The sequence below is a fragment of the Bison bison genome, unplaced genomic scaffold (assembly GCF_000754665.1).
Source record: "Bison bison bison isolate TAMUID 2011002044 unplaced genomic scaffold, Bison_UMD1.0 scf7180017864503, whole genome shotgun sequence".
NCBI lineage: Eukaryota > Metazoa > Chordata > Mammalia > Artiodactyla > Bovidae > Bison > Bison bison.
In genome coordinates, this window is record NW_011495061.1 from 1,632,885 (window position 1) to 1,655,101 (window position 22,217).

At 46.7% G+C, this 22,217-nt stretch overlaps 1 protein-coding gene across 1 annotated transcript in view; it reads right to left on the minus strand.

Moving 5' to 3' along the window:
* UBE3C (ubiquitin protein ligase E3C) overlaps positions 1-22,217 on the minus strand; it is a 93,663-nt gene that overhangs the window by 47,834 nt on the left and 23,612 nt on the right. Inside the window, exons 12-14 of the mRNA XM_010829353.1 lie at positions 14,487-14,573; positions 10,036-10,193; positions 9,653-9,885 (exon numbers count right to left, since the gene is read on the minus strand). Of these exons, the coding sequence (XP_010827655.1) occupies positions 9,653-9,885; positions 10,036-10,193; positions 14,487-14,573 (478 nt within the window). The remainder of the gene's footprint in view (positions 1-9,652; positions 9,886-10,035; positions 10,194-14,486; positions 14,574-22,217) is intronic.

Consider the following 22,217-nt stretch of genomic DNA (forward strand, 5'->3'; position numbering starts at 1 on the left):
TGGACGGAAGCCTCTGCCGTTCGTCTGCACCCCCTGAATTCTACACAAGCCCAGCCGACCCTTCTCCAGAAAGCCTTCCCGCACGCTCTGGTTGCCCAACGCCACGCGCTATCCCAGCCCAGACCACACTGCTGCCCCCTCAGGGGACATCAGCCCCTCCATAAACAGAGCCCTGCCGTGAGCCCCCCGACACGGAATACGACCGCCTGCCTAGAAGCGCAGTCGGCACCCCCGACTGACAGTGCTAAACCCTGTGATGTGCGATTAAAGACCCTAACAGTACTGTTGGGCTTCAGAAGACACCAAGTTACACACGGAACAGAAATGCGTGTGTAGTAAACAAAGATAAACCAACACAAAACAGGGAGACCAAAGCGTCTTCACAAGACCAAGGCCTTTGTAACCAGGAGAGGATCCTGCAAGCACTCTGTACTTAGTGACTCTGACCGTGTTTTCTGATCGTCAGCCAAGCTTCTGTACACACTGCTTCCAATTCAGTAAAATACAATTTGAACTAAGCATTAGGAAATGTCCTTCTGTGTCCAACCAAAGTGGGAGAGAAGGGGTCCCTGGTTGCTATCTCAGGCCTCCCCGACACAGACTCCAGCTGGATCATATAACCAGGAAAGAGAAAAAGTAACACCTGAGGAGCTCGGCCACCCGGTCAAAACGACACCAGTAAAAACCACTCAAGATCTAGAACACAGCTTTCACACTGGTGGGCATATGCTGCCAACTCTGCTGTGACGTCCACTGCACGGCATCTTAAAGCCTACTGTGATGCTATGGCATGTCCTTTTTGAATCAGCAAGAAACCAGCACAGGTAAGCAGTGAGAGCGTGTGACCCTCCACCCGCGGCTGCGGCACCTGCTCAGGGGTTAGGCCACACACAGGCGGTGCTTGATGACGACTGAGCAAGCGCAGTGGAAGTGGCCTGAGAGTCCGGTTCCACCTGGCTAACTGCTGGTCACAGCAGGGCGTGGCCGATGACCTATCACACTGACTCCCGGGTGTCTCTCAGTTTTGCTCCCCAGGAGGAAGGATACCTCGGTGAGCTACATTCTGCGTGCTCTCTTGGTTCGGGACAAACTCGGCGGGGTTCACACAGAGCGCAGCAGCAGGCACTCTTCCAACAGTGGGGACAGAAGCAGGATCCCTGGGCACGATGCACAGCATCTCTCCTTTCATACACCCACACTGGTATTCTAAGTAAATTCAGGTGTAACAGCTACTGTGCTGAAATTTATCCACCACCCACAACTGCTGACAAAAGCCGTGCCTTCTGACAGTTAATGTGTTTATTTAAAGGCACCCGTTCGCCTGTGGCCCTCACCCATCACCCCCACATCCCCTCCGAGTCCTGACACTTCCGCACAGCACAGCTGAGGAGATGGCGCTCTGCAGAGCAGTCATCTGCTCACGTCCACAGCTGCCTGACCCCAGGAGACACACTGTCCTCCACCTCCTGGCGTTCAACACCGGCCAACCTCTCCTGCCGAGGACGTTCTGTTCCAGAGGTGGCAAACATGATCCAACTCTTCAGAAGTAATTAATGCCATAATTTACTTTAAATTACTGTGAAACCGAACATACACTTTCAATATAGGCATTCCTTTCCATACTCTGATATTCTACAGATGAAAAAGAAGTAACATAAAATGTCCTATCCTGGTATCACTGTATCCTCTTTCAAAAATAAAGGAAAGAAGGCTTGCCTGGAGGCTCAGTGGTCAAGAATCCAACGGCCAGTGCAGGAGACCCGGGTTTGATCCCTCATACAGGAAGAACCCACATGCTACGGAGCAGCTAACTCTGGAAGCCACAGCCCCGGAGCCCGCATGCCCGAGAACCCGCGCTGCACAGGAGAAGCCGCCGCCACCAGAAGCGTGTCATGGCCACTGGAGAGCAGCCCCTGCTCCCAAGGCCCTGCAGCAATGAAGACTAGCACAGCCCGAAGGAAATACATACATAAAACCTTATAAAAACGAAAGGAAAGAGAAAGATGGGTGTGGGGGAGGGGAGGAAGGAGGCAAGGACAAGGCACAGGGTGAGCCGGGCCTGAGCGCCAGCAAGGAAGGGCTGGCAGCAGAAGCCACTGCGGAAAAGCGCCTCTGAAAGCGGACAGGAAACCAGACATGAAGACGCAGGGAGAGCACGGCTCAGCCAGTGAAGCTGACTCGCAGACAAGCAGCAAACAGACCTCTTAGTGTGACTATCTTCAAATATTGCTTTATTCAAAGCGTATCTCAAATACAGGGTTTTAAAAAGTATAAATGTGCCCCAAATATCACACAAGATATACTTGTATCTAAAATGCACTTGCTGTGTATCTGAAATCCAAATTTAACTGGGTGACACATATTCTTGTATGTTATATTTGGCAATATGAGCCATGACGAATTTCCAAAATATTTTAGAAATGTCATATCTCCTAAGAACATTTTTGTCCTTTATTTAAACTATTTTTTCTAACTTGTAGAGAAAAATACAAATTTTAAGAAACCATGAAAATTTAACTGGATCTAGAGGATCATTACCAAAATCAGATTCATTATAGTCTTCACAGACGAAAATAGAGACACTCTATACAGTCAGCAAAAACAAGACCTGGAGCTGGCTGTGGCTCAGATCATCAGCTCCTTATGGCAAAATTCAGACTTAAACTGAAAAAGTAGGGAAAACCACTAGATCATTCTGGTATGACCTAAATTCAATCCCCTATGATCATACAGAGGAGGTGACAAAGAGATTCAAGGTACTAGATCTGGTGGACAGAGTGCCTGAAGAACTATGAACGGAGGTTTGTACCACTGTACAGGAAGCAGTGACCAAAACCACCCCCAAGAAAAACAAACGCAAGAAGGCAAACTGGTTGTCTGAGGAGGCCTTACAAAAACAGCTGAGAAAAGAGCAGTGAAAGGCAAAGGAGAAAGAGAAAGAAAAACCCATATGAATGCAGAGTTCCAAACAGCAAGGAGAGTTAAGAAAGCCGTCTTAAGTTAACAATGCAAAGAAATAGAGAAAAACAATAGAATGGTAAAGACTAGAGATCTCTTCAAGAAAATCAGAGATACCAAGGGAACATTTCATGCAAAGATGGGCACAATAAAGGACAGAAACAGTATGGACCTAACAGAAGCAGAAGATATTAAGAAGAAGTGGTAGGAATACACAGAAGAACTATACAAAAAAAGATCTTATTGACCTGGTAACCACGATGGTATGATCACTTACCTAGAGCCACACATCCTGGAGTGTGAAGTCAAGAGGGCCTTAGGAGCATCACTATGAACAAAGCTAGTGGAGGTGATGGAACTCAAGCTGAGCTATTTCAAATCCTAAAAGATGATGCTCTGAAAGTGCTGCACTCAATATGCCAGCAAATTTGGAAAACACTGCAGTGGCCACAGGACAGGAAAAGGTCAGTTTTCATTCCAATCCCAAAGAAAGGCAATGCCAAAGAATGCTCAAACTACCGCACAATTGCACTCATCTCACATGAGAACAAAGTGTTAGTCACTCAGTACTGTCTGACTCTTTGTGACCCCATGGACTGTAGCCTGCTAGGCTCTTCTGTCCATGGAACTCCCCAGGCAAGAATACTGGAGTGGGTTACCATTCCCTTCTCCAGGGGATCCTTCCAACCCAGGGACTGAATTCAGGTCTCCTGCATTGCAGGCAGATTCTTTACTGCTGAGCCACCAAGGAAACCCATATGCTAGCAAAGTAATGCTCAAAATCCTTCAAACTAGGCCTCAACAGTACATGAACCGAGAGCTTCCACATGTACAAGCTGGATTTCAAAAAGGCAGAGGAACCAGGGATCAAATTGCCAACATCCGTTGGATCAGAGAAAGAGAATCCAGAACAACATCTATGTCTGCTTCACTGAGTACGCTAAAGCCTCTGACTGTGTGGATCACAACTGTAGAATATTCTTAAGAGACGAGGATACCAGACTACCTGACCTGCCTTGTAAGAAACCTGTATGCAGGTCAAGAAGCAACGCTTAGAACTGAACATGGAACAATGGACTTGTTCAAAATTGGGAAAGGAGTACATTAAGGCTGTATATTGTTACCCTGCTTATTTAACTTATATGCAGAGCACATCATGTGAAATGCCGGGCTGGATGAAGCACAAGCTGGAATCAAGACTGCTGGGAAAAATAACTACAATATGCAGATGATACCACTCTAATGACAAAAAGTGAAGAGGAACTAAAGAGCCCCTTGATGATGGAGAAAGGAGAGAGGAAAAGCTGGCTTAAAACTCAACATTCAAAAACAAAGATCATGGCATCTGGTCCCATCACTTCATGGCAAATAGATGGGGGATAAAGTGGAAACAGTGGTACATTTTATTTTCCTGGGCTCCAAAACCACTGTGGATGGTGACTGCAGCCATGAAATTAAAAGATGCTTGCTCCTTGGAAGAAAAACTATGACAAACCTAGACAGCATATTAAAAAGCAGAGACATTACTTTGCCAACAAAGCCATGCAGTCAAAGCTATGGTTTTTCTAGTAGTCATGCATGGATGTGAGAGCTGGACCATAAAGAAGGCTGAGGGCTGAAGAACTAATGCTTTTGAACTGTGGTGTTGGAGAAGACTCTTGAGAGTCCCTTGGACTGCAAGGAGACCCAACCAGTACATCCTAAAAGAAACCAACCCTGAATATTCATTGGAAGGACTGATGCTAAAGCTGAAGCTCCAATACTTTGGCCACCTGATGCGAATAGCCAACTCACCGGAAAAGACCCTGCCTGATGCTGGTAAAGATTGAGGGCAAGAGAAGGGGGCAACAGAGGATGAGACGGTTGGATGGCATCACCGACTCAATGGACATGAGTTTGAGCAGGCTCTGGGAGACGGTGATGGACAGGGAAGCCTGCCGTGATGCAGTCCATGGGTCACAAAGAGTCAGACAAAACTCAAATTCTGTGATTTCAAAACACCTTTAAACACATTCCCTTTCTGTACATTCATTTTTAGTACCACCAGCTGCTAGAAATATTTAGTGCTGAAAAACCAAAGCTCACAGAAGTAACCATTAAAAAACCACATGAAGTGACGCGAGATGTCAAAGGCAATGAAAACTGGAGTAACAAGTTTAAACTGGATCAACAGACACCCAGTGTTGAGATCAAAAAGACAGTTTTCCTCTCAGTAAATTTCATCAAATTTCCCGGCGCAGATATGCCTGCTACAGAAGACAGTATGGACACAGAAAGACTGGCAGGTTTAGACGTGAACAGGCCTCCAGTCACAGGGGTGCAAGTCCGCACACTGAGACAGGAGCCACCACGCCTGCCCCGCGGGACTGAGTGCGCCCGGGCCTGCAGCCTCCGCTGACAAGCACCCGCAAAGGGCACCAGCAGCAGCAGCGCTAACTCCAGGCAGCAGCTGTCAACCGGCCCTGAGGAGACCCTGAGACAGTGAGACCCGAGAACCAGTGAGTAAGAAACATGAACAGAGGCAGCCAACAAGTGAACACCAGGGTGACTGAGATGCGCCAGCGCAACACACAGCTTTAGGAGACTGTCACAGTATAAATGCGCCCTTTCACATTTATGCATGCGTTTCCCTCGGCTCCCGCATCATGCTCTTCCATGCTGGAGCTAAACCTTAGACAAATACTCGAGAACTAACAAGATTGTTTAAGCAAATATTCAGAAATGCACTAAACTGTTACGTCTGACTGATTATATGCCACTACAGTGAAAAACAAAGGGATTCCCTGGTGGTCTGGTGGCCAGGACTCCGGGCTGTCACTGCTGAGGGCCCCGGGGTCACTCTCTTGTTAGGGAGCTGGGGTCCAGGCAGCCACACAGCTGGAAACCAAGCAGTGACACCCACGAGCAGGTGTCCCTTAAACCCAATGTTCAAAGACCAAGCAGACAACTGGTTAGAAACACACAGATGTCTCATGAAAGTCACACCTGACAACTGTCCCAGCTCAAGGTTTTAAATTAACATGCACTGTTTCACAAGATTACTGTATGTTTTAAAGTCCACTGGCTATCAAGATGGCAAGAAAATCTTGACCTTAGGGAAATAGTCTTAAGCAATACACATTTTACATCATAAAATAAATTTACACACATAAATAATATATCTGATGAGGACTTAAAGCTATGAACACTCAACTATGACATTTGTAAGAGGAGATCACTGATATTTAGCTTTATTAGTGCAACCAAAGAAAAGCATATATACTCCACAATTGGAAAGGCGCCTGTAATAATCTTCTGATCTTAAATGCAGTGGGCAAAATCAAACATCTTAGGTAATTACCTTAAAACTTTAAAACAAAGCATAGGACAAGGCACATGATTTACGGGTATCTAACTGGGTAAATGTGTGATGTGATCAATATATAATAAAGAGTTTTTTAGATTTTGATTTCCTAACGAAGAATATGTAAAAACAAAATACAAGAAAAACCAGTGAAGTACCAGCTCTAAGATTATTCTCTTACAGAAGGCCAGAATGGTTTTCCCCATGTGACCCTCAGCTCAGAATGACTTCAGCGGTTGTGTGTCTATCCTGCGTGCTCTCAGCTCTCCTGCCGAGTCTCTTTCCTTATGTAGTGATGCTCGAAGAACAGGGACTGCCCGATTTCATTTATGGCTCCCCAGCACAGCGCAGAGCCAGGGTTCTGGGGATAAACACTGTGTGTGTTTAAAATAATTGACAGTAATGACACCCCAGCCCATAAAAGTCATTAAGTATCTGATACGGATTCCTGTTGTCGATGGCTAACCTAGTCTTATAGAGCCTTTAGTTATTAGTATTCTCCAGCATGTTTAAAACACTACAAAATTACTTCTTAAGGTATCCACTTTATTGAGTAGGCAAAACCAAAGCCAAAAAATACTTTCAAAGACAAAGACATGGCAGGCAGCTCGGCCACTTTAGAGGAAGCCTGGATCTGCCTCACTGGTCACACTGACAGTCAATGATAGCATGGTTCAATCACAGCTAGGGCACTGCTGTGGTTTTCTGTTTTCACTTTTTAAACAGTCTTTTTGACACTGAAAAATCCAAATCAACCACCAGGTAGGAGAAAGCCCCTCCTCTCCGAGTCCCTCTGTGCACAGATGAGCGCAGTAAGCAAGCAGGTTCCCGCACAACTTCCCCCCTAGGGGTAACTCCAGGGCAGCCTGGCAGCTGCTCACAAAAGCACATCAAACAGGAGTTCCTGTCTCCTGCCAGGGCTAACGCAGTCACAGCTGTAAATTACATGCGGAGAGAAGCTGATAAATTTGATAAACGTACAAACTGTTTTAGCAGTGTCAGTGTGGGGCTCAGAACTGACCTCGGTTCCTACAGTGACAAAGAAGGATGCCCCCATCCACTCAGAAGTCTGCTCTGTGACCAGCCCCCAGAGCCCCTCTAGGAGACCAGTCTGGGAGGACCATCAGGAGCTAAAAAGTGAAAATGGCTGGTGGCTGGAGGAGCCAGGTCTCCTCACGCGCAGCTCTGTCAAAATCAGCAGAATGCAGGCAATTACTGCAAAATGCTACTGCTTTCTTTGGTGGATTCGATTCCTTGAATTCTTCACCTCAAATGTGACACTGAAACATACAGAAATGCTGAGCTTCCGTCGTCACGCTTCCCAGGGGCGGTGGAGAGGGCAGCACAGTCCACACGCCGGCTATGCCGCCCCGGGCTGAGTGTCCCCATCTGTAAAACGAGGACGCCTGCCGCGCCCTCCTCACAGAACTACCGCTCGCGTGGACTGGTCCCTGTCAAGTCCTCAGAACACCATCTGAGACAGCAACCACTGAGAGTTAAATTCTACTTCATATTAAAGACAATTTTTTCTGAAAAGAAAATAACTAATATCAGCTGAATCTGTTCAGAGACCGTGCCTTGATTTTTTTCTTTTTTTTTTTTGGTGGGGGGTGGGCTTAGCTCAACAGCAGGCAGAACGATAACAACAAAATCTTTACAAAGAAGAGGAATCTTATTCAAAAACTTGTCTTCAAACAAGTCTGCTCTAAATTCAGATCTTCATAACTCAATTTGAAACCTAAAGACAATCCTGTTTCAGAAAAGGTGAATGCTCACGCTAATTTTTAAAACAAACAAAACCCCTGCAATCCTTAATAAACTAGTAGTGAATCATTTTGAGGCCTAAATACAAATTCACTACAGAATTTTCACTTAATGCTTATGCAAAATAAAGCAGGACTGGGGAAAAACATCTTAATACAGCATGATTAAATTCAGAAGGTTCTGGGTGCTAAAGATAAGGCCCGGTATTTGAAAATTACGAGACTGTGAACAGGTGCTATAAAATAATGAAAGTATCTGATACTGTACACGAAACCTGATAACATGCATAGTGGAAAGTTTTACTAACAAACATCCCAGAGTTTAATTAGATTGTTAAAAGAAAAACATATGCTACCATTAACAGCCACGTCCAGGAAAAGCTTACACAAGAATTACAAGTTTAAATGGGTGACATAGCTTATTTTAACTTAGAAAAGATGCAAAAGTGTTAGTCTTTAAGCAAGGACATATTAAGGGCTCAACATGTGACCTTAAGAGTTTACTTAGGAATACAGAGACAGGTAATTAAAATAAATTGTGCAAATATATATTACATCAATCCGCACATATTATAAATTCAATGATGCATTAGTACTGTATTCAGTGCAATCAAAACATTATCAGTTACTCTCACTGCTACTAATGCTGGTGCTCAGAAGTGAAATGTGTTGTAAAACCAGGCAGAACGGGCCGCACAGAGCCCATCGTGGGCTCGCAGGATGAATAAGCAGCCCTTAATTAGCCCATCAGGTTAAGTGCAAGCATTAATGGGCCTTTCCTAAAGTCTAGCTTGACATCTTTCTCCAAACATGGCCAAGAAGAAAGTTCCATTAGCAATATTAATACAAGCTTAGTTGATCATTTTCATTCAATTAACTTCTTTCAATTAAATAGATAGCTTGACAAAGCAGTGATAAAAGACCCAAAGGGACAGCTGACGACTCCAGCTGAGCACAGTGTGCAGAGGTCGCCGGCGCTAAGCGGGTTGTAAATCTAGCGCTCAATTTGGGAAATGCATTTCTTCTGCTCTTGCTCCTTTAATGAGCGATTTTAGCTGACGGGGTGTGTTTGCTGCAGAAATTTCACGGGAAGTCAAGCACCCTTTTCTTTTCTTTTTTCCACCCCAGTAGTTGTGTTCTCTCAGTGGTGGTGGTTTCCTGCCAACATTTCAGCCACAGTAACTCATAACTTCTCTTTCTGCACGGTTAAAAATGAAGGTATTTTAAAATAATTTATATTCAACTTGCAGTAAGTTAATGATCTTATTCCACCTTTGTTAATCAATTTCTTAAGATTAAATAAATAAAACTCATAAGAGATCTTTTACTGAAAAATAAAAAAAATTTTAATTATACATCACCTTGTCACTGAAAGTACTTGGGGCAAGTTATAACAGATATATTTAAGAATGTCAAAACAAGGCTTTAAAAGGAGGCAAACATAAAATGAAAAAGACTTTTCTTACAAGTTTTGCAAATTATCAAGCCGGAAACAAACCCGTATCTCTAGTCTTCTAAAATGAGTCATCCAAAAAAAAACCTGTACGTTATTTGACCTCAGTAAACAAAATATTCATACACTCATCACCTTAAATAATTGAATCCATCGTTTCTGCTCCATCTGTATACACTGCTGCATTTCAGAACTGGTAGTTACTCCAATACTTTGAAAGGCGGTGATATATTCTTCTCGAACTTCTGGCTTTGTTTCTGGATATGCCAGTTTGATGATCCCTAAGCACGCGTCGCGAAGGCATCGAGACAACACTACCAGTTCTTCTAAAGTAAAAGGCATCATTGACGATTGTCTTTGACCTACAACTGAAAAACATAATCCAATTTTCTATTATATTTGGGCTCCCCCTCCCATTTCTTACACACTCAAAGACTTAAAAGGCTTAAAACTCTTCTATCATCTACGAAAATTTGTTGCATGAGGTCATCAACAAATGGATTGCTCAGAATTCTCACCTTCTATGGGGTCTCCGAAGAACTCGTTATCATGTATGGAAATCAGTGAGTGACTGAACAAGGAGCTAAACAGGTAGAAGAGTGGGATGATTCTACTAGAATCTTCAAAAGACATAGGCGAGCCCCTTGATATCACCTGAAGCAATGGTACCATAGACCTTGAAATTGGGAGAAAGGACAGAAAAACACAATGGCTGAGTTTGGGAACAAATTAAGACATGACATCAGACAAATGTAAGCAGGGAAAATAACATTTACATTAGCAATTCAAAGACCTAGAGGGCAGGCAAAGTCACTCGAACAACACAGGTTAATAAATAACGTACATTAAAGAACAGGACACCAAGCCACCGGTCTTTATTAACATCCCTGCTGCGATTCTCCACCAGATAAAGCTGGTTGTTTATCTGAGGCCCCAAGGGTCCCTGAAGGGCAGTCAGGGTCTGCGGCAGCACTCCTCAGGACACACACTCTGCTTCTTACGCTGAACCCCATCCCCGTCCCCGTCCCCTCTACAAAGGCAGACAGTTCTGGTCTCAGGAAAGGTTTGTCCAGGGGCGTAAACTGAGGAACACTGGAGGCAGTTCACTACTGAGCCCAGAGACGCAGCAGCAGATCATCACGGCTTCAGTCCTGGGCCGCGCCTCCACTCACCAGACCCACAGCTGCGCTCCCTGGTAGGAGACCCGCGGGCCTGGGGCAGTTCTAGGTGGGCTGGCCCCCTTCCCTCCCAAGAGCTGGGGCCCACAGCCTACACCCCCACCGAACACGGGCTCACACAGCTTCCCCAGTTTCCAGCGCACACCCATCCAGTCCCGGGCCGGCAGCCCGCAGGCCAGCCGGCTCTCACCTGCCCCATCCCTCCTCCTCTCGGTCCTCAGTCCCAGGCAGCCACTCCCGTCTAGGAGGCAAGGCGCGCGCTCCAGGGGCTGGCCCTCCAGCGCTGCCACCGTCCCCCGGGAGGCAGGGCTGGAGCTGAGGCCGCCGAGGCGCCGCTCTCGCTGTGGGCGAGGGGGAGCCACCTGGTGCCAGGTGTCCAGCAGCCCCGCTCAGGGGTCAGCAGGCCAGCTCCAGCGCTCACACAGGGGCCCGGCTGGGCGGAAACACAGCCCAGACACGCAGCAGCACTCAGCACAGAGCACCCCGCCGAGGGAAGCCACCCACCCCCAATAAAAGCGCAGCGAGAGCACACACACAGAGAACAAGCACGACCGCCCTGTCACCTCCCTCATCACCCACAGGGGACAAGAGCAAAGGCTGTGCGCCCAGAGCAAGGCCAAGCCCTGAGAGACAGGAGCCCCCGCCACTCACTGCCAAGTAACCCCATCAAGCCCAGTCCTGTGCCATCTGCACAGTAGAAGAAAAAAGGCGCAACGCCATTTGCTTTGCTGAGTGAGTAAAGCTAACGGTTTGTATCTTTCAGCTCCCTCGTCACTCACTGCAGAAGCACAAAAACTGGAAATGCTGCCAAACAACACTGAGGAGAACACGGGACAAGCTGGGCTGACCAGCTGCCGTGTGGAGGGAGCGTTTCCTGAATCTAGGTGCACGATTGAACTGCTTAGCTGTGGCCCTGTTGACAACACTCGCACTTGAAATCCTCATCGCCCGCCATGCACGTATGTGCCAGGATGCATAAAACTCTTAAACTGCTTCCCAAAAACGAGATGGTGGCAAGCACTCAACGTTAGCTCACTTGTTCTCTTTAACCCCCATGAGGTCAGTTACAGAACAACAGAAAGGTGACTGGCAACAAGGGTCAGTTATGTGCCTGTGGTCTTAACCAACCAGGATGGACACGAATAATGTCTCTCGACTCTCTGCTGATGATTCTTTCTGCCATTAACACCAACTGAAATATTTCTCTGAAAACAGACCCATCTCAAAGACTTGTTGCTCAGTCGTGTCCAACTCTTTTTGACCCCATTGACTGCAGCACACCAGGCTTCGCTGTCCTTCACTATCTCCTGGAGCTTGGCAAACTCATGTCCATTGAGTTGGGGATGCCATCCAATCATCTCATCCTCTGTCATCCCCTTCTGCTCCTGCCCTCAAATGTTCCCAGCATCAGGGTCTATTACAATGAGTTGGCTCTTCGCATCAGGTGGCCAAAGAATTGGAGCTTCAGCTTTAGCATCAGTTTCTCCAATGAATATTCAAGGTTGACTTCTAGGATTGACTGGTTTGAACTCTTCGTGCAAATAAAAAGTCCATAATTTACTACAATGAAAGGAAAAGATACTGACTTGTGACTGGGAGAGCTGGCTGGACCAGTAGCATCAACGAGACGTCAAACAAGCCCTCCCTTCTGCATGCCCCCTCAGAACAAGGGTCTTCAGAGCGGAAGCTCTTATGGCAACTGCACTCGCCCCTGAACTGGCGGAGCTTCTCGTCTTCTCCAGAAGCTCTCAGAGAATGCACTCCTGTCTACTGTAGCACCACCAGCCATTGCAGTCAATGTGAAAAGACACAGGCAGGGTGAGAACAGTCCCCGCTGAGTTAAAGACAAGGATGAAGCAGGCCAGCCTCGCCGCACAGGCCCACAACAGGCTAGGTTCTGGCCCCCTCAGCTGCACCTGCACCCCAATCACCGAGGAGCCGGTGCACCCCGAGACCAAGGGCGGTGGGGGCCTGAGTCCACACCCCGACACGCGCCCCATTAGCCTCGTGCGTGCCAAAGCTCAGGAGTCCCAGCTGGGTAAGCCCTGCTGCCAAACTACTTTCAAAATACCCTTCGTGCTGTTTTCAGGGGAGTCGGGCACTTCACCTGCATTTATTGTGATATAAACGTGATGAGCCACACAGCAGGAAGGTGTTAGCACACACTGTGAGTTCCCTGTGGGACCTGAGTAAACTATACGCGCAAAAGACACATGTCCTCAAATGGGCTAAGAAGTGATGAGTTTTTAAAAATGTGTGTCATTTCACTGACTTATAACGCTAATAACTTAATACGATCACCACCGCCGTGACAGAACATGTGCACACGCTGTGCTCCCTCCCCCGCGGGACACCAAGGCCAGGAACAAACAGGCCGTCAGTAGGCGGGGCCGGGATGGGACCCTGTTGCTAAGCTAAGACACCTGCAGGGCGACAATAACCTCCTGCCCCAGTGACCCCCAGGCTCTCTTGCCTAAACAAACCTGTTGCTCACCAACGCCAAGGTGGGCACAGCCACCACAGGCTGAAATACACTCACACAAAGAAACCAGAAACCTCTGGCTTTACTTTGAACATGAAAGGATACAGAAGATACGCTCTGGACCGGAAGCCACTTCTCCCACATCTCTACTGCTGCTGCCATGAGGTACAGGACCTCGCTACTCTGAGTTCCATCAGCTGCAGCGCAGTCACTCAGAACCCCCTCACTCACAAATATGTGTTAAAATCACACGAAAGCACCTCAGCCTGTACTACGAGCGCCTGCCAGTCCCTCTCTGAGGCTTCCTGGCACAGGGCCGGTGGGGGCCCACCCACAGGCGCTCTTCCACCCTCCACCCCGACGAGCTCCAACCCAGAGAGCATGGCGCGGGCGGCGGCCGCAGAGCAGGGGAGGAGGGCAGTGGGTGGTACCAAGCGCAGCGCCGGGTGCCCAGACTCCAATGCGGCTTCCTGTCTCGGGTCCCTCCTGCCAGAGGCTGTCCTGCGGGGAGGCGGGCTGGCGGCTGCAGGTGGGCCCTCCGGCGGTGACCACCGCAGGCAAGTGCGTGTGGGAAGCCGAGTCTCCGAGAACTGAGACACACTTCTCACACTACCGCACAGAGGACGGAGCCCTCACAGAGAAACTCAGCATGGCAACGGCCTCCAACTGCTTACCATGCAGGGTTTCTGAGTATCGAATGAATTCTTGATATATTACACACAGTCAATAAATATGTACTTTAAAGATTCTAGCCTGCAAGTTACACAAGACTTCATATAAAAAATCAAATTATTTCAACAAAGAGGTTTAGAAACCAATTTTTACAATATCTTGTATGTTTTAATGTTTGTAATGGTGGTAGACTTGCTTCAAGTCTGTATCTTCACTATCAAAAGCACAGAAAAGACACGGAGCAAAGAAATGTCAAGTTTCTGGTTTCCACAACGTGACTAGGAGTGTGTGTGTGTGTGTGGCCACACCGTGCAGCGTCAGGGCCTTGGCTCCCTGACCAGGGCTCCCACCTGCACCACCTGCAGCGGTGGCTCCGAGTCTCGACCCCAGACCTCAGGGAGGGCCCGACCATGATTTATAAAACAAATTTACCCTCAGATAGAGCCATACACTTAATACTATACATAGATTAGGCATCAATTTTTTCATTTTGTGAAACTGAGACATCTAGACTTTTTTCCCTAATGAAATAAGCTCGGTATAAGCAGTACTTAAAAATACCTCCCTACAATGCTTTTTATTTGGCGGCCACTCGTCACATCCTTAAGCTCAATGTGTCCGTCTCTGTAACACCTACCCTGTGATCATCCGCGTTGTCATTGAAGATATGAGAAACCAGAGATGTCTCAGAAACCTGGCATTGAAGGCTAAACTGTAGAGAAGCCTAAAAAGGAACGGGGAAAATAAGTAAGAGTTAGCAAATCGTCATCCAGTATATTTCTCCAAAAAGAGAAAAGTGACAGACGGAAGATAACGTACAACTGAGAAGGTATCTGTCCTGACGCCTCCCACGGTGGCTGCTCCCCACAGCTGAGGACACCCCGGGAACCCCGAATGCTGGGGGCCTGTTCTCACTGCTACGGCACTAAGCCGGCCCCGAGCTGCGCCTGTGAGACCGACCCCAAAGAGAGCTGGGCATGCCCTTCACACGCGCACCGACGTGTGCCGCCCTCAGGACACAGCACAGGACAGCGATGTGTTACAGTGCTGTGCGTCACCAATATCACTCACACACGGTAACATTTTCCAACTGATTGTAATGCCCTACCTTTAAAACACACACACACAAATGTGTAAATCGTTTTTTAATGCTAACACGTCAAAATTAACTTAAATCTAAAAATATATTTTAAAGGCTTAAAAAACCCCTCCTGTATAAAATCAGAAGACTAAGGAGCTTTGTGGATACCTAAGTTTAATTTTAAATTAGCTTTACTTACTATACTGCGTTTTTGTAATAGGACTTAATTTCTAGTCACATTTTTAGACAGGCAGGACTCAGAAATTAAATTTCAAACTTAAGAGACTGATCACACTAAGAAAAGGTTTAGGACAGTAGGGAAACGTGGTTTTAAGAAAGGGATGTGATCTGCCTTTACAATCATCTCAGAAGAACCATGAAGTCAAAGAGCGAAGACTAAGCTTGCTCAGTGAGCAGCACTAATGAGGATAGGGCTTTCCTGGTGGAGTCAGAGAGCGCACGAGCAGTGAGCCTGGCACCAAAACTTAAGGATGAAAACAGAACGCTGCATTCTGAAGACCTACATACCATCTAGTCTTACACACCTTTTGTGTGATGCTGAACTTAACACGGAATCACTGTATTTTCAGGGTGGAAAAGACCTCTGGGATGCTGTTGGACCCGAGTTGTCAAGCGAGCTCATGACGGAGCAAGCAGCACCCCAAAGGCTCCTGAGGAGCCAGCAGAGGTTGCCCTACCTCCTCAACAGTGAGGCCACCAGCCCTGGGGTCTCCTCAGGTCAGCCGTTAACAGTAATGGGATGATCTAAGTTAAAGCAGCATGTAACGTGCATCCAGAATTCTCTACAGTTAGTAACCAGTTGCCATAAATATTGTTCTGAGTATAATAAAAAGTATTTTAACAGACCAAACTTTGCCAAAAGTGTATTAATTTAAATGCCCGTAGTGGAAGAGAAACGAATGGGGTTTAGATAAATCAATCACTCTTCAAGTCTTAAGTTGGTTATTTTCCTGCATTCAGTCAAAAACATCAGATATATTCCTCAGCACCAGCAGTTTCTAAGTATACAATAGGGGTTACAGAGTCCTGGTTTTAAAAAGTCCAATCGTGTCTTAGCGTGGTGCATTTTGAGATGTCCAAATGACATTAAAAGCACATCACTGAGCCTCCCTGGTGGTCCAGTGGGTAAGAATCCACCCGCCAACGCAGGGGACGCGGGTTCAATCCCTGGTCCGGGAAGATCCCGTAACACAGCCCGAGGGCCACAAGCCCTGAGCCTAGGGGCCTAGAGCCTGTGCTCCTCCACGAGAGAAGCCAGCACAGTGAGAAGCCGGGTGCCACAGCAAAGACCCACAGAGGACGCCCTCTCGCAGCAGCGGAGACCCAGCGCTGCTGAAAGTGGGTGCGTCTAAAAACAGAGAACCATTTAAAACTCCGGAAAGCACGAAGGACGATGTGAAACGTGCCCGAGCCGTGAGTCCCGGGCTGGGAGACTCTAGGCGACCGCTCGGCCCGCCACTCTTCAGGTGCCACGTGGCCCCGAGCAGCGTCTACATCAGAGAACGAGGGGACCCTCTCGCACCGAGGCTATGGTCTCTTCCAGCTTAAAAACAGGAAGAGTCTGCAGGAGTGAGTTACACCTGCCCTGAGCACACACTTACGCATGGTATGGGCACCACACTAATTCGTTCAGTTGAGAAATTAAAACATAAGAATGACTAGAATAATGAAAAAACAGTAAGAAGACAATAGATCAATTAAACAAACCATGGAAAACAATAAAAACAAAGCTATGAAAACCATGACCTTTCAACAGAAAAGAATTCAAGAAGGTTCTGCTTGCCTTATTTGTCCTTAATCAAGAAACCACGGCCTCTGTGAAAGAATGTACCATCTAGTATAACTTCACTGACGTGATGTCTTAACTTGGTGTTAGTATAAATCCTGACACTTAGCTCCTCAGAGATCCGAGGAGCGACTGCTCTAAGGAGGCACGTCCTCTATTCTTTTTTCTTAACGGCAGCAGCACGAGAGACAAGGTCTTCCGCAGCATTTCACCCATCTTCCCAGAAGTAATCAGTTAGTATCTTGGAGTAAATCACCCAGACACACCAGACAGAAGTAAACAAAAGTGGGTTCTCCCAACACATCCTCCTCTAACACAGCCTTTCAACCAAGGTTGTAACTAACATCTTTCCACATGAATATACATACGCATTTCAAAAGTTATACTTCAAGTATAACTTGAAGTATACAAGTTATACTGTCAACATTCTGTCAACATTCTGAAACTGTATAAATTAATCACTCAACAGGCAATAAAAACACAAATTATTAAACCATTTTCTACACGTTAATGTTATTTGGGCTTGACCGCTAAAAGGCGAGGAAGTGACGTATGCTTTACATACACTGGGATATAGTTAAAACTACCCATGAAGCTTTATTTAGCTGAGACAACACTATAAGTTAATTAGTAAAGGGCAACATTTCCAACCCAGGTCATAAATTCAGAGCAGTCTGTCTGCAAGGACGATTTAAGTTATTAAAGAGGACACAGTGGGAGACTCCTGCTCACACACAGGCAGTGAAGGTCAAGACAGCAAGGCATTCTCAGAGACCTCCTCTGTGTGTAAAGGGTCACAGGTAAGAGAAATACGACAGGTCAGCCACCCAAGGACCAGTCCACTCCTGCAGCCACAGGCGCAAATGTGATCTTTGTGTTTTCCTGCTCAAAGGATCACTCTTTTTGCCAAGTCAATACGACAATACATATATAAATTTCATCTGTGAGATAGTGCAAGATAAAAAATTAACTCCAATTTCCTTAATGATAATAAAAGTTTTAAGATGAATTTCAGTTTGAGGCAACCTGCTAAAACATCATTCCTTCACAGACAAACCAGGGACTAAGGACAGAAGATCAGCTTCGACACACTGCTGTGCTCTGTCAACGTCCCAGCACCAAAACCACAACAGTTTAGACACACAGCTCCCTCCCCTGACGACGAGGCTTCTCTCCAGTTTCCGTTCAAGAGGAAACAGACACTATTATACAGAGTGAAGTAAGCCAGAAAGAAAAACACCAATATAATATACTAACGCATATATATGGAATTTAGAAAGATGGTAACAATAACCCCGTGTACGAGACAGCAAAAGAGACACTGATGTATAGTCAGTCTTATGGACTCTGTGGGAGAGGGAGAGGGTGGGGAGATTTGGGAGAATGGCATTGAAACATATATGGTATCGTGTATGGAGCGAGTCGCCAGTCCAGGTTCGATGCACTATACTGGATGCTTGGGGCTGGTGCACTGGGACGACCCAGAGGGAGGGTATGGGGAGGGAGGAGGGAGAAGGGTTCAGAATGGGAACACAGGTATACCTGTGGCGGATTCATTTCGATATTTGGCAAAACTAATACAATATTGTAAAGTTTACAAATAAAATTTAAAAAAAATTAATACTCAAAAAAAAAAAAAAAAAGAAAAGAAGGGCGCCTTCACTCCTACTGCAGTTTACAGGAAGACAGCAGAGGCACCGCTGGGACCTTATGTGACTTCTTGGATAACCCCTTCCCTTGCTTTTTTTACAAGAAAACTTAAAAAACTTTTAAATAAGCTTTGTGTATGCTTTTCCAAGTTTACTTGTATTTCCTGTGAAGTGTCAGTCAAAAATGTTTAGAAAATTATAAGATGTTCAAAACCCACTATAAATTATATTCCTAAATTTGACTAAAGCAGGCCTAGTTTATTAGTTTGATATCTCCAACAATAACCACTGCCAATTCATTTATAAATATGAGTTCAAGATAGACAATAAAATCATTGTGTACTGAAAATATTAAAAAGCTCACAAATTTTATGTGATCTTTGTAACAATACAAATTATAACAATAATCAAACAGCTCCTTAAATCTATCACTTATATTGAAAATATCATTGATAATAAAAGTAAACATGAAATCACAGCGCCCACCCCCCCGCCAAAAATTGTTTCTCTCTGTAGGTACATTCTCGGTATTGGTTCTAAAATCCTCTAAAATTTGTTTACAAAAACATGAACAGTGACGACTACTTCTGGAACGTACACGAAACATGAATTTATATTCTTTTCCTCTGAAGTCATTTGCATAATCAATCTCAAATTATTAAAACTATGATTCTATAATCAAGAGCTAAGGAGTGCCCACGACCACATTAGTGGTATTTAGAGAGCAGACAAGGAAACAGCGCCCACGACTGCCCAAACCAGGGATGAGTGACGTGAGGCACAGTCAGGCTGGCTCGTTCTAGTTTCTGGTAAAAACAACTGAGCACAGGATGTAATAAAACTAATCCTAATGGCTTCTGATTTGATATATGAACAAGAAAACTAGAGAAACGGTCACATCAACCTTTCTGATCCTTAAAGTGTTAGTCGCTCAGTCGTGTCTGACTCTTTGGACCCCATGGACTATAGCCCATCCATCCATCCATGGGATTCTCCCCATTTCCTTCTCCAGGGGATCTTCCCGACCCAGGGATCAAACCCAGGTCTCCCAAATTGCAGGCATACTCTTTACCATCTGAGTTACCAGGGAGGCCATGATCCTTAAAACATTATCTTTAAAATGCCATTTCAAAGTCTTTACATGTTAATGAAACAAAAGAGCCCCCAAGAATATGCTTTTCTGCCCACCTTAAGTATAAATCCAAACTCCTTAAAATCAGCTCTCTAAAAGGGAGACCCTACAGTAAAATGAAAGTTTCCCTGGGAGCTGTAGTCACAGGTGAAATCTCAGGATATAATAAACCAGGGGGGTTTCTGAAAGGTGACAGCCTCTGCAGGGCTCTGACGGACACGGCAGCCAGGGGGAGGCAGGGAGGCGGCAGCTGTCTTTGGACAGACACTAGCGCAGGCGGAGGGGAGCGGTGTGAAACGCCTGGAGGCACAGAGGAACGCGAAGACGCGAAAGGGACGAAGCTGGCTGAGGCAGGGACAGCCTTCCACAGCGAGAAACAGAGGAGACGCAAGCGACGCTGGCTTAGGGGAGGACACCGCACCACAGTCAGCAAAGGAAGGGGAAGACTTCCCGAACAAAAGGATTCACTGGGAGATGTTTAAGCAAGACAACGAAATAGTGAGGGTCGTACTTTGACAGTTTAGTCTGGGAACACGTGACACGAAGTTCCCAGCACTCACACACCACGGGGACTGAACGCACACAGGGAATCCCTGAGACAGGCGCGAATCTCATCACACAGCATGGGGACTGAATGCACACAGGGAATCCCTGAGACGGGCGCGAAGCTCATCACACAGCATGGGGACTGAACGCACACGGGGAATCCCTGAGACGGGCGCGAATCCCAGCCTAGACTCCCGGCAGCACTGCTCCGCACGACCGTCTGTGCTGAGCAGCCGGTCCACGTGGGGCTGCCCGTGCCACACAACCAGTGAGTGCCTGCGATGCGGCTGGTGTGCCCGGGGAAGCGGAGGGGCCACGCTTCACTAGCGGCTGCCCTCGGGACACCGCAGCCCCAGCATGACGCCCAGGTTTTGGGGAAGATGCTGAGCTCCACCGCAGGCACTGTGAAAGGAGAGGACGCCCCGCAAAAGGGCTGAAGTCGAAGCTGGGGCTCAGGAAAGCCGTCCGCGTGGACAAGACCCCAGAGGATCTACCAAGCAGAAAGGAAAAAAGAAACTGAACACGAAGAGAGGGCAAAGGTTAAGAAACACTGAAACAGAGACCACGAAGAACCTGCAGAAGGCAGTGAGGAGGAGGAGCCCAGGAGGAAAGGGAACTCAGGCGAGCCCTGCATCTGTCAGGCAACATGCAAACCGGCTCCCAGGACAGGGACACGGCAGAGGGGGGAGACCGGGCTCAGGGTCCTGCCACCGCGTGGGGCGCCAGGGAGACGGGTGGCTGCGAGCGGGCCCTCCTGCACCATGGACACCCCCCAGCAGCACGAACCCACCAGTAAAACACCAGACTCCTGCCCACGAAGCCAGAGGAGAGTCGGCCAGGGGCAAAGCTGAGCGCCTGCGAGCCGCTGTCCTCAGTGGCTGCGAAGTATCCATGTGCGAGGCTCAGTTCTCGAGACACTGGGAGAGAGCCGGCCTTCTCCTGCCCCCGGCAAAACCAGTGAATGCCTGCTCACATTCAAAGTTAGTGAATATGTTTTCCGAAAGAAGAACAATTTTTAAATTCAGAAACGTATTCAGATTTCCAAGTTCAATGGTAAGATCTACAGACTTTCATAAAAGGAGATGGAGGTTCATTAACTACTTAATCTTTAAAAATTAAAATAATTCACATAATTCAAAACCCAAAACCCTGTTAAAAAGTATACAGTTCCAAGTCCACTCTCTCCGCCTCCCTTGACCCGCCCCCGCCCCCTGCCCCCCCCGAACCCAGACGTGATGAATCGCGCCCATGAATCCTTGTGAATGCTCCCAGGATTCTTTATGCAAATACACATTCTACCTTTCCCACCTTTAAGACACAAAATATTACTCATTGTTCTGAAACTTCTTTTTTTCACTTAAACACGTATCTTAGAAACCTTTCCATGTCAATGTAGAAAGGGCCTCCAAATTCCTTCAGAGTTCCTGACGATCAACGTTAAACAGAAGCTAAAGCCACAAATCCCAGCCCTGAAAATAAGAGGGATTGCTATGAGCCTGGGAGGAGCTGAGAAAGAGTTATCAGCCTAGACTTTACTAATCATCTTTTAAATACCTTCTTAAAAGCTGAAAGCAGTTAACATCTACAACAGCGAAAATAAGCCTATTTGCTCTTTTACGAGCTATGAAAAACACTCTAAATACTCAGAACCTAATATATTTAAACCATAAATAAAATTCCTAGAGTACTTTCTTAGAGGAAACAGGTGCTGTACTCATAAAACCCAGGCTATGTATAAAGCTCCTCTCTCATTAAACACCTTTTGGAAGCAGTTCTGTAGTAAACCTCAGGCCAGGGCAGTGGTACATCAAGTCCAGTCATTACTGCCCAGAGCAATGGACTTTGAGCTCCAATAAAATCAGCGGCCTGCTTGGGCTGCAGGTCCTCAGATCTCACATCCTGCTCTGATGCAATTAGCCCACAGTGAGCTAATCAACTCACCCAGGGCTCACTGCCTCACGACGCCTCACTTCCTCAGACAGTAATAAACACCAGCGAGCCAAGATAGCACCTCATTAGCTGGCTGCACGACTGTTTACAAGGCAGCTGCGGCCGAGTGCTCCCTGCACACAGTTTGTGTCAAAGCATGCTTTCCTAGCCAAAGAAACAGCTCTTCACAAGAGGGGGCTCTGCCAGGCCACCGGGGACGCAGG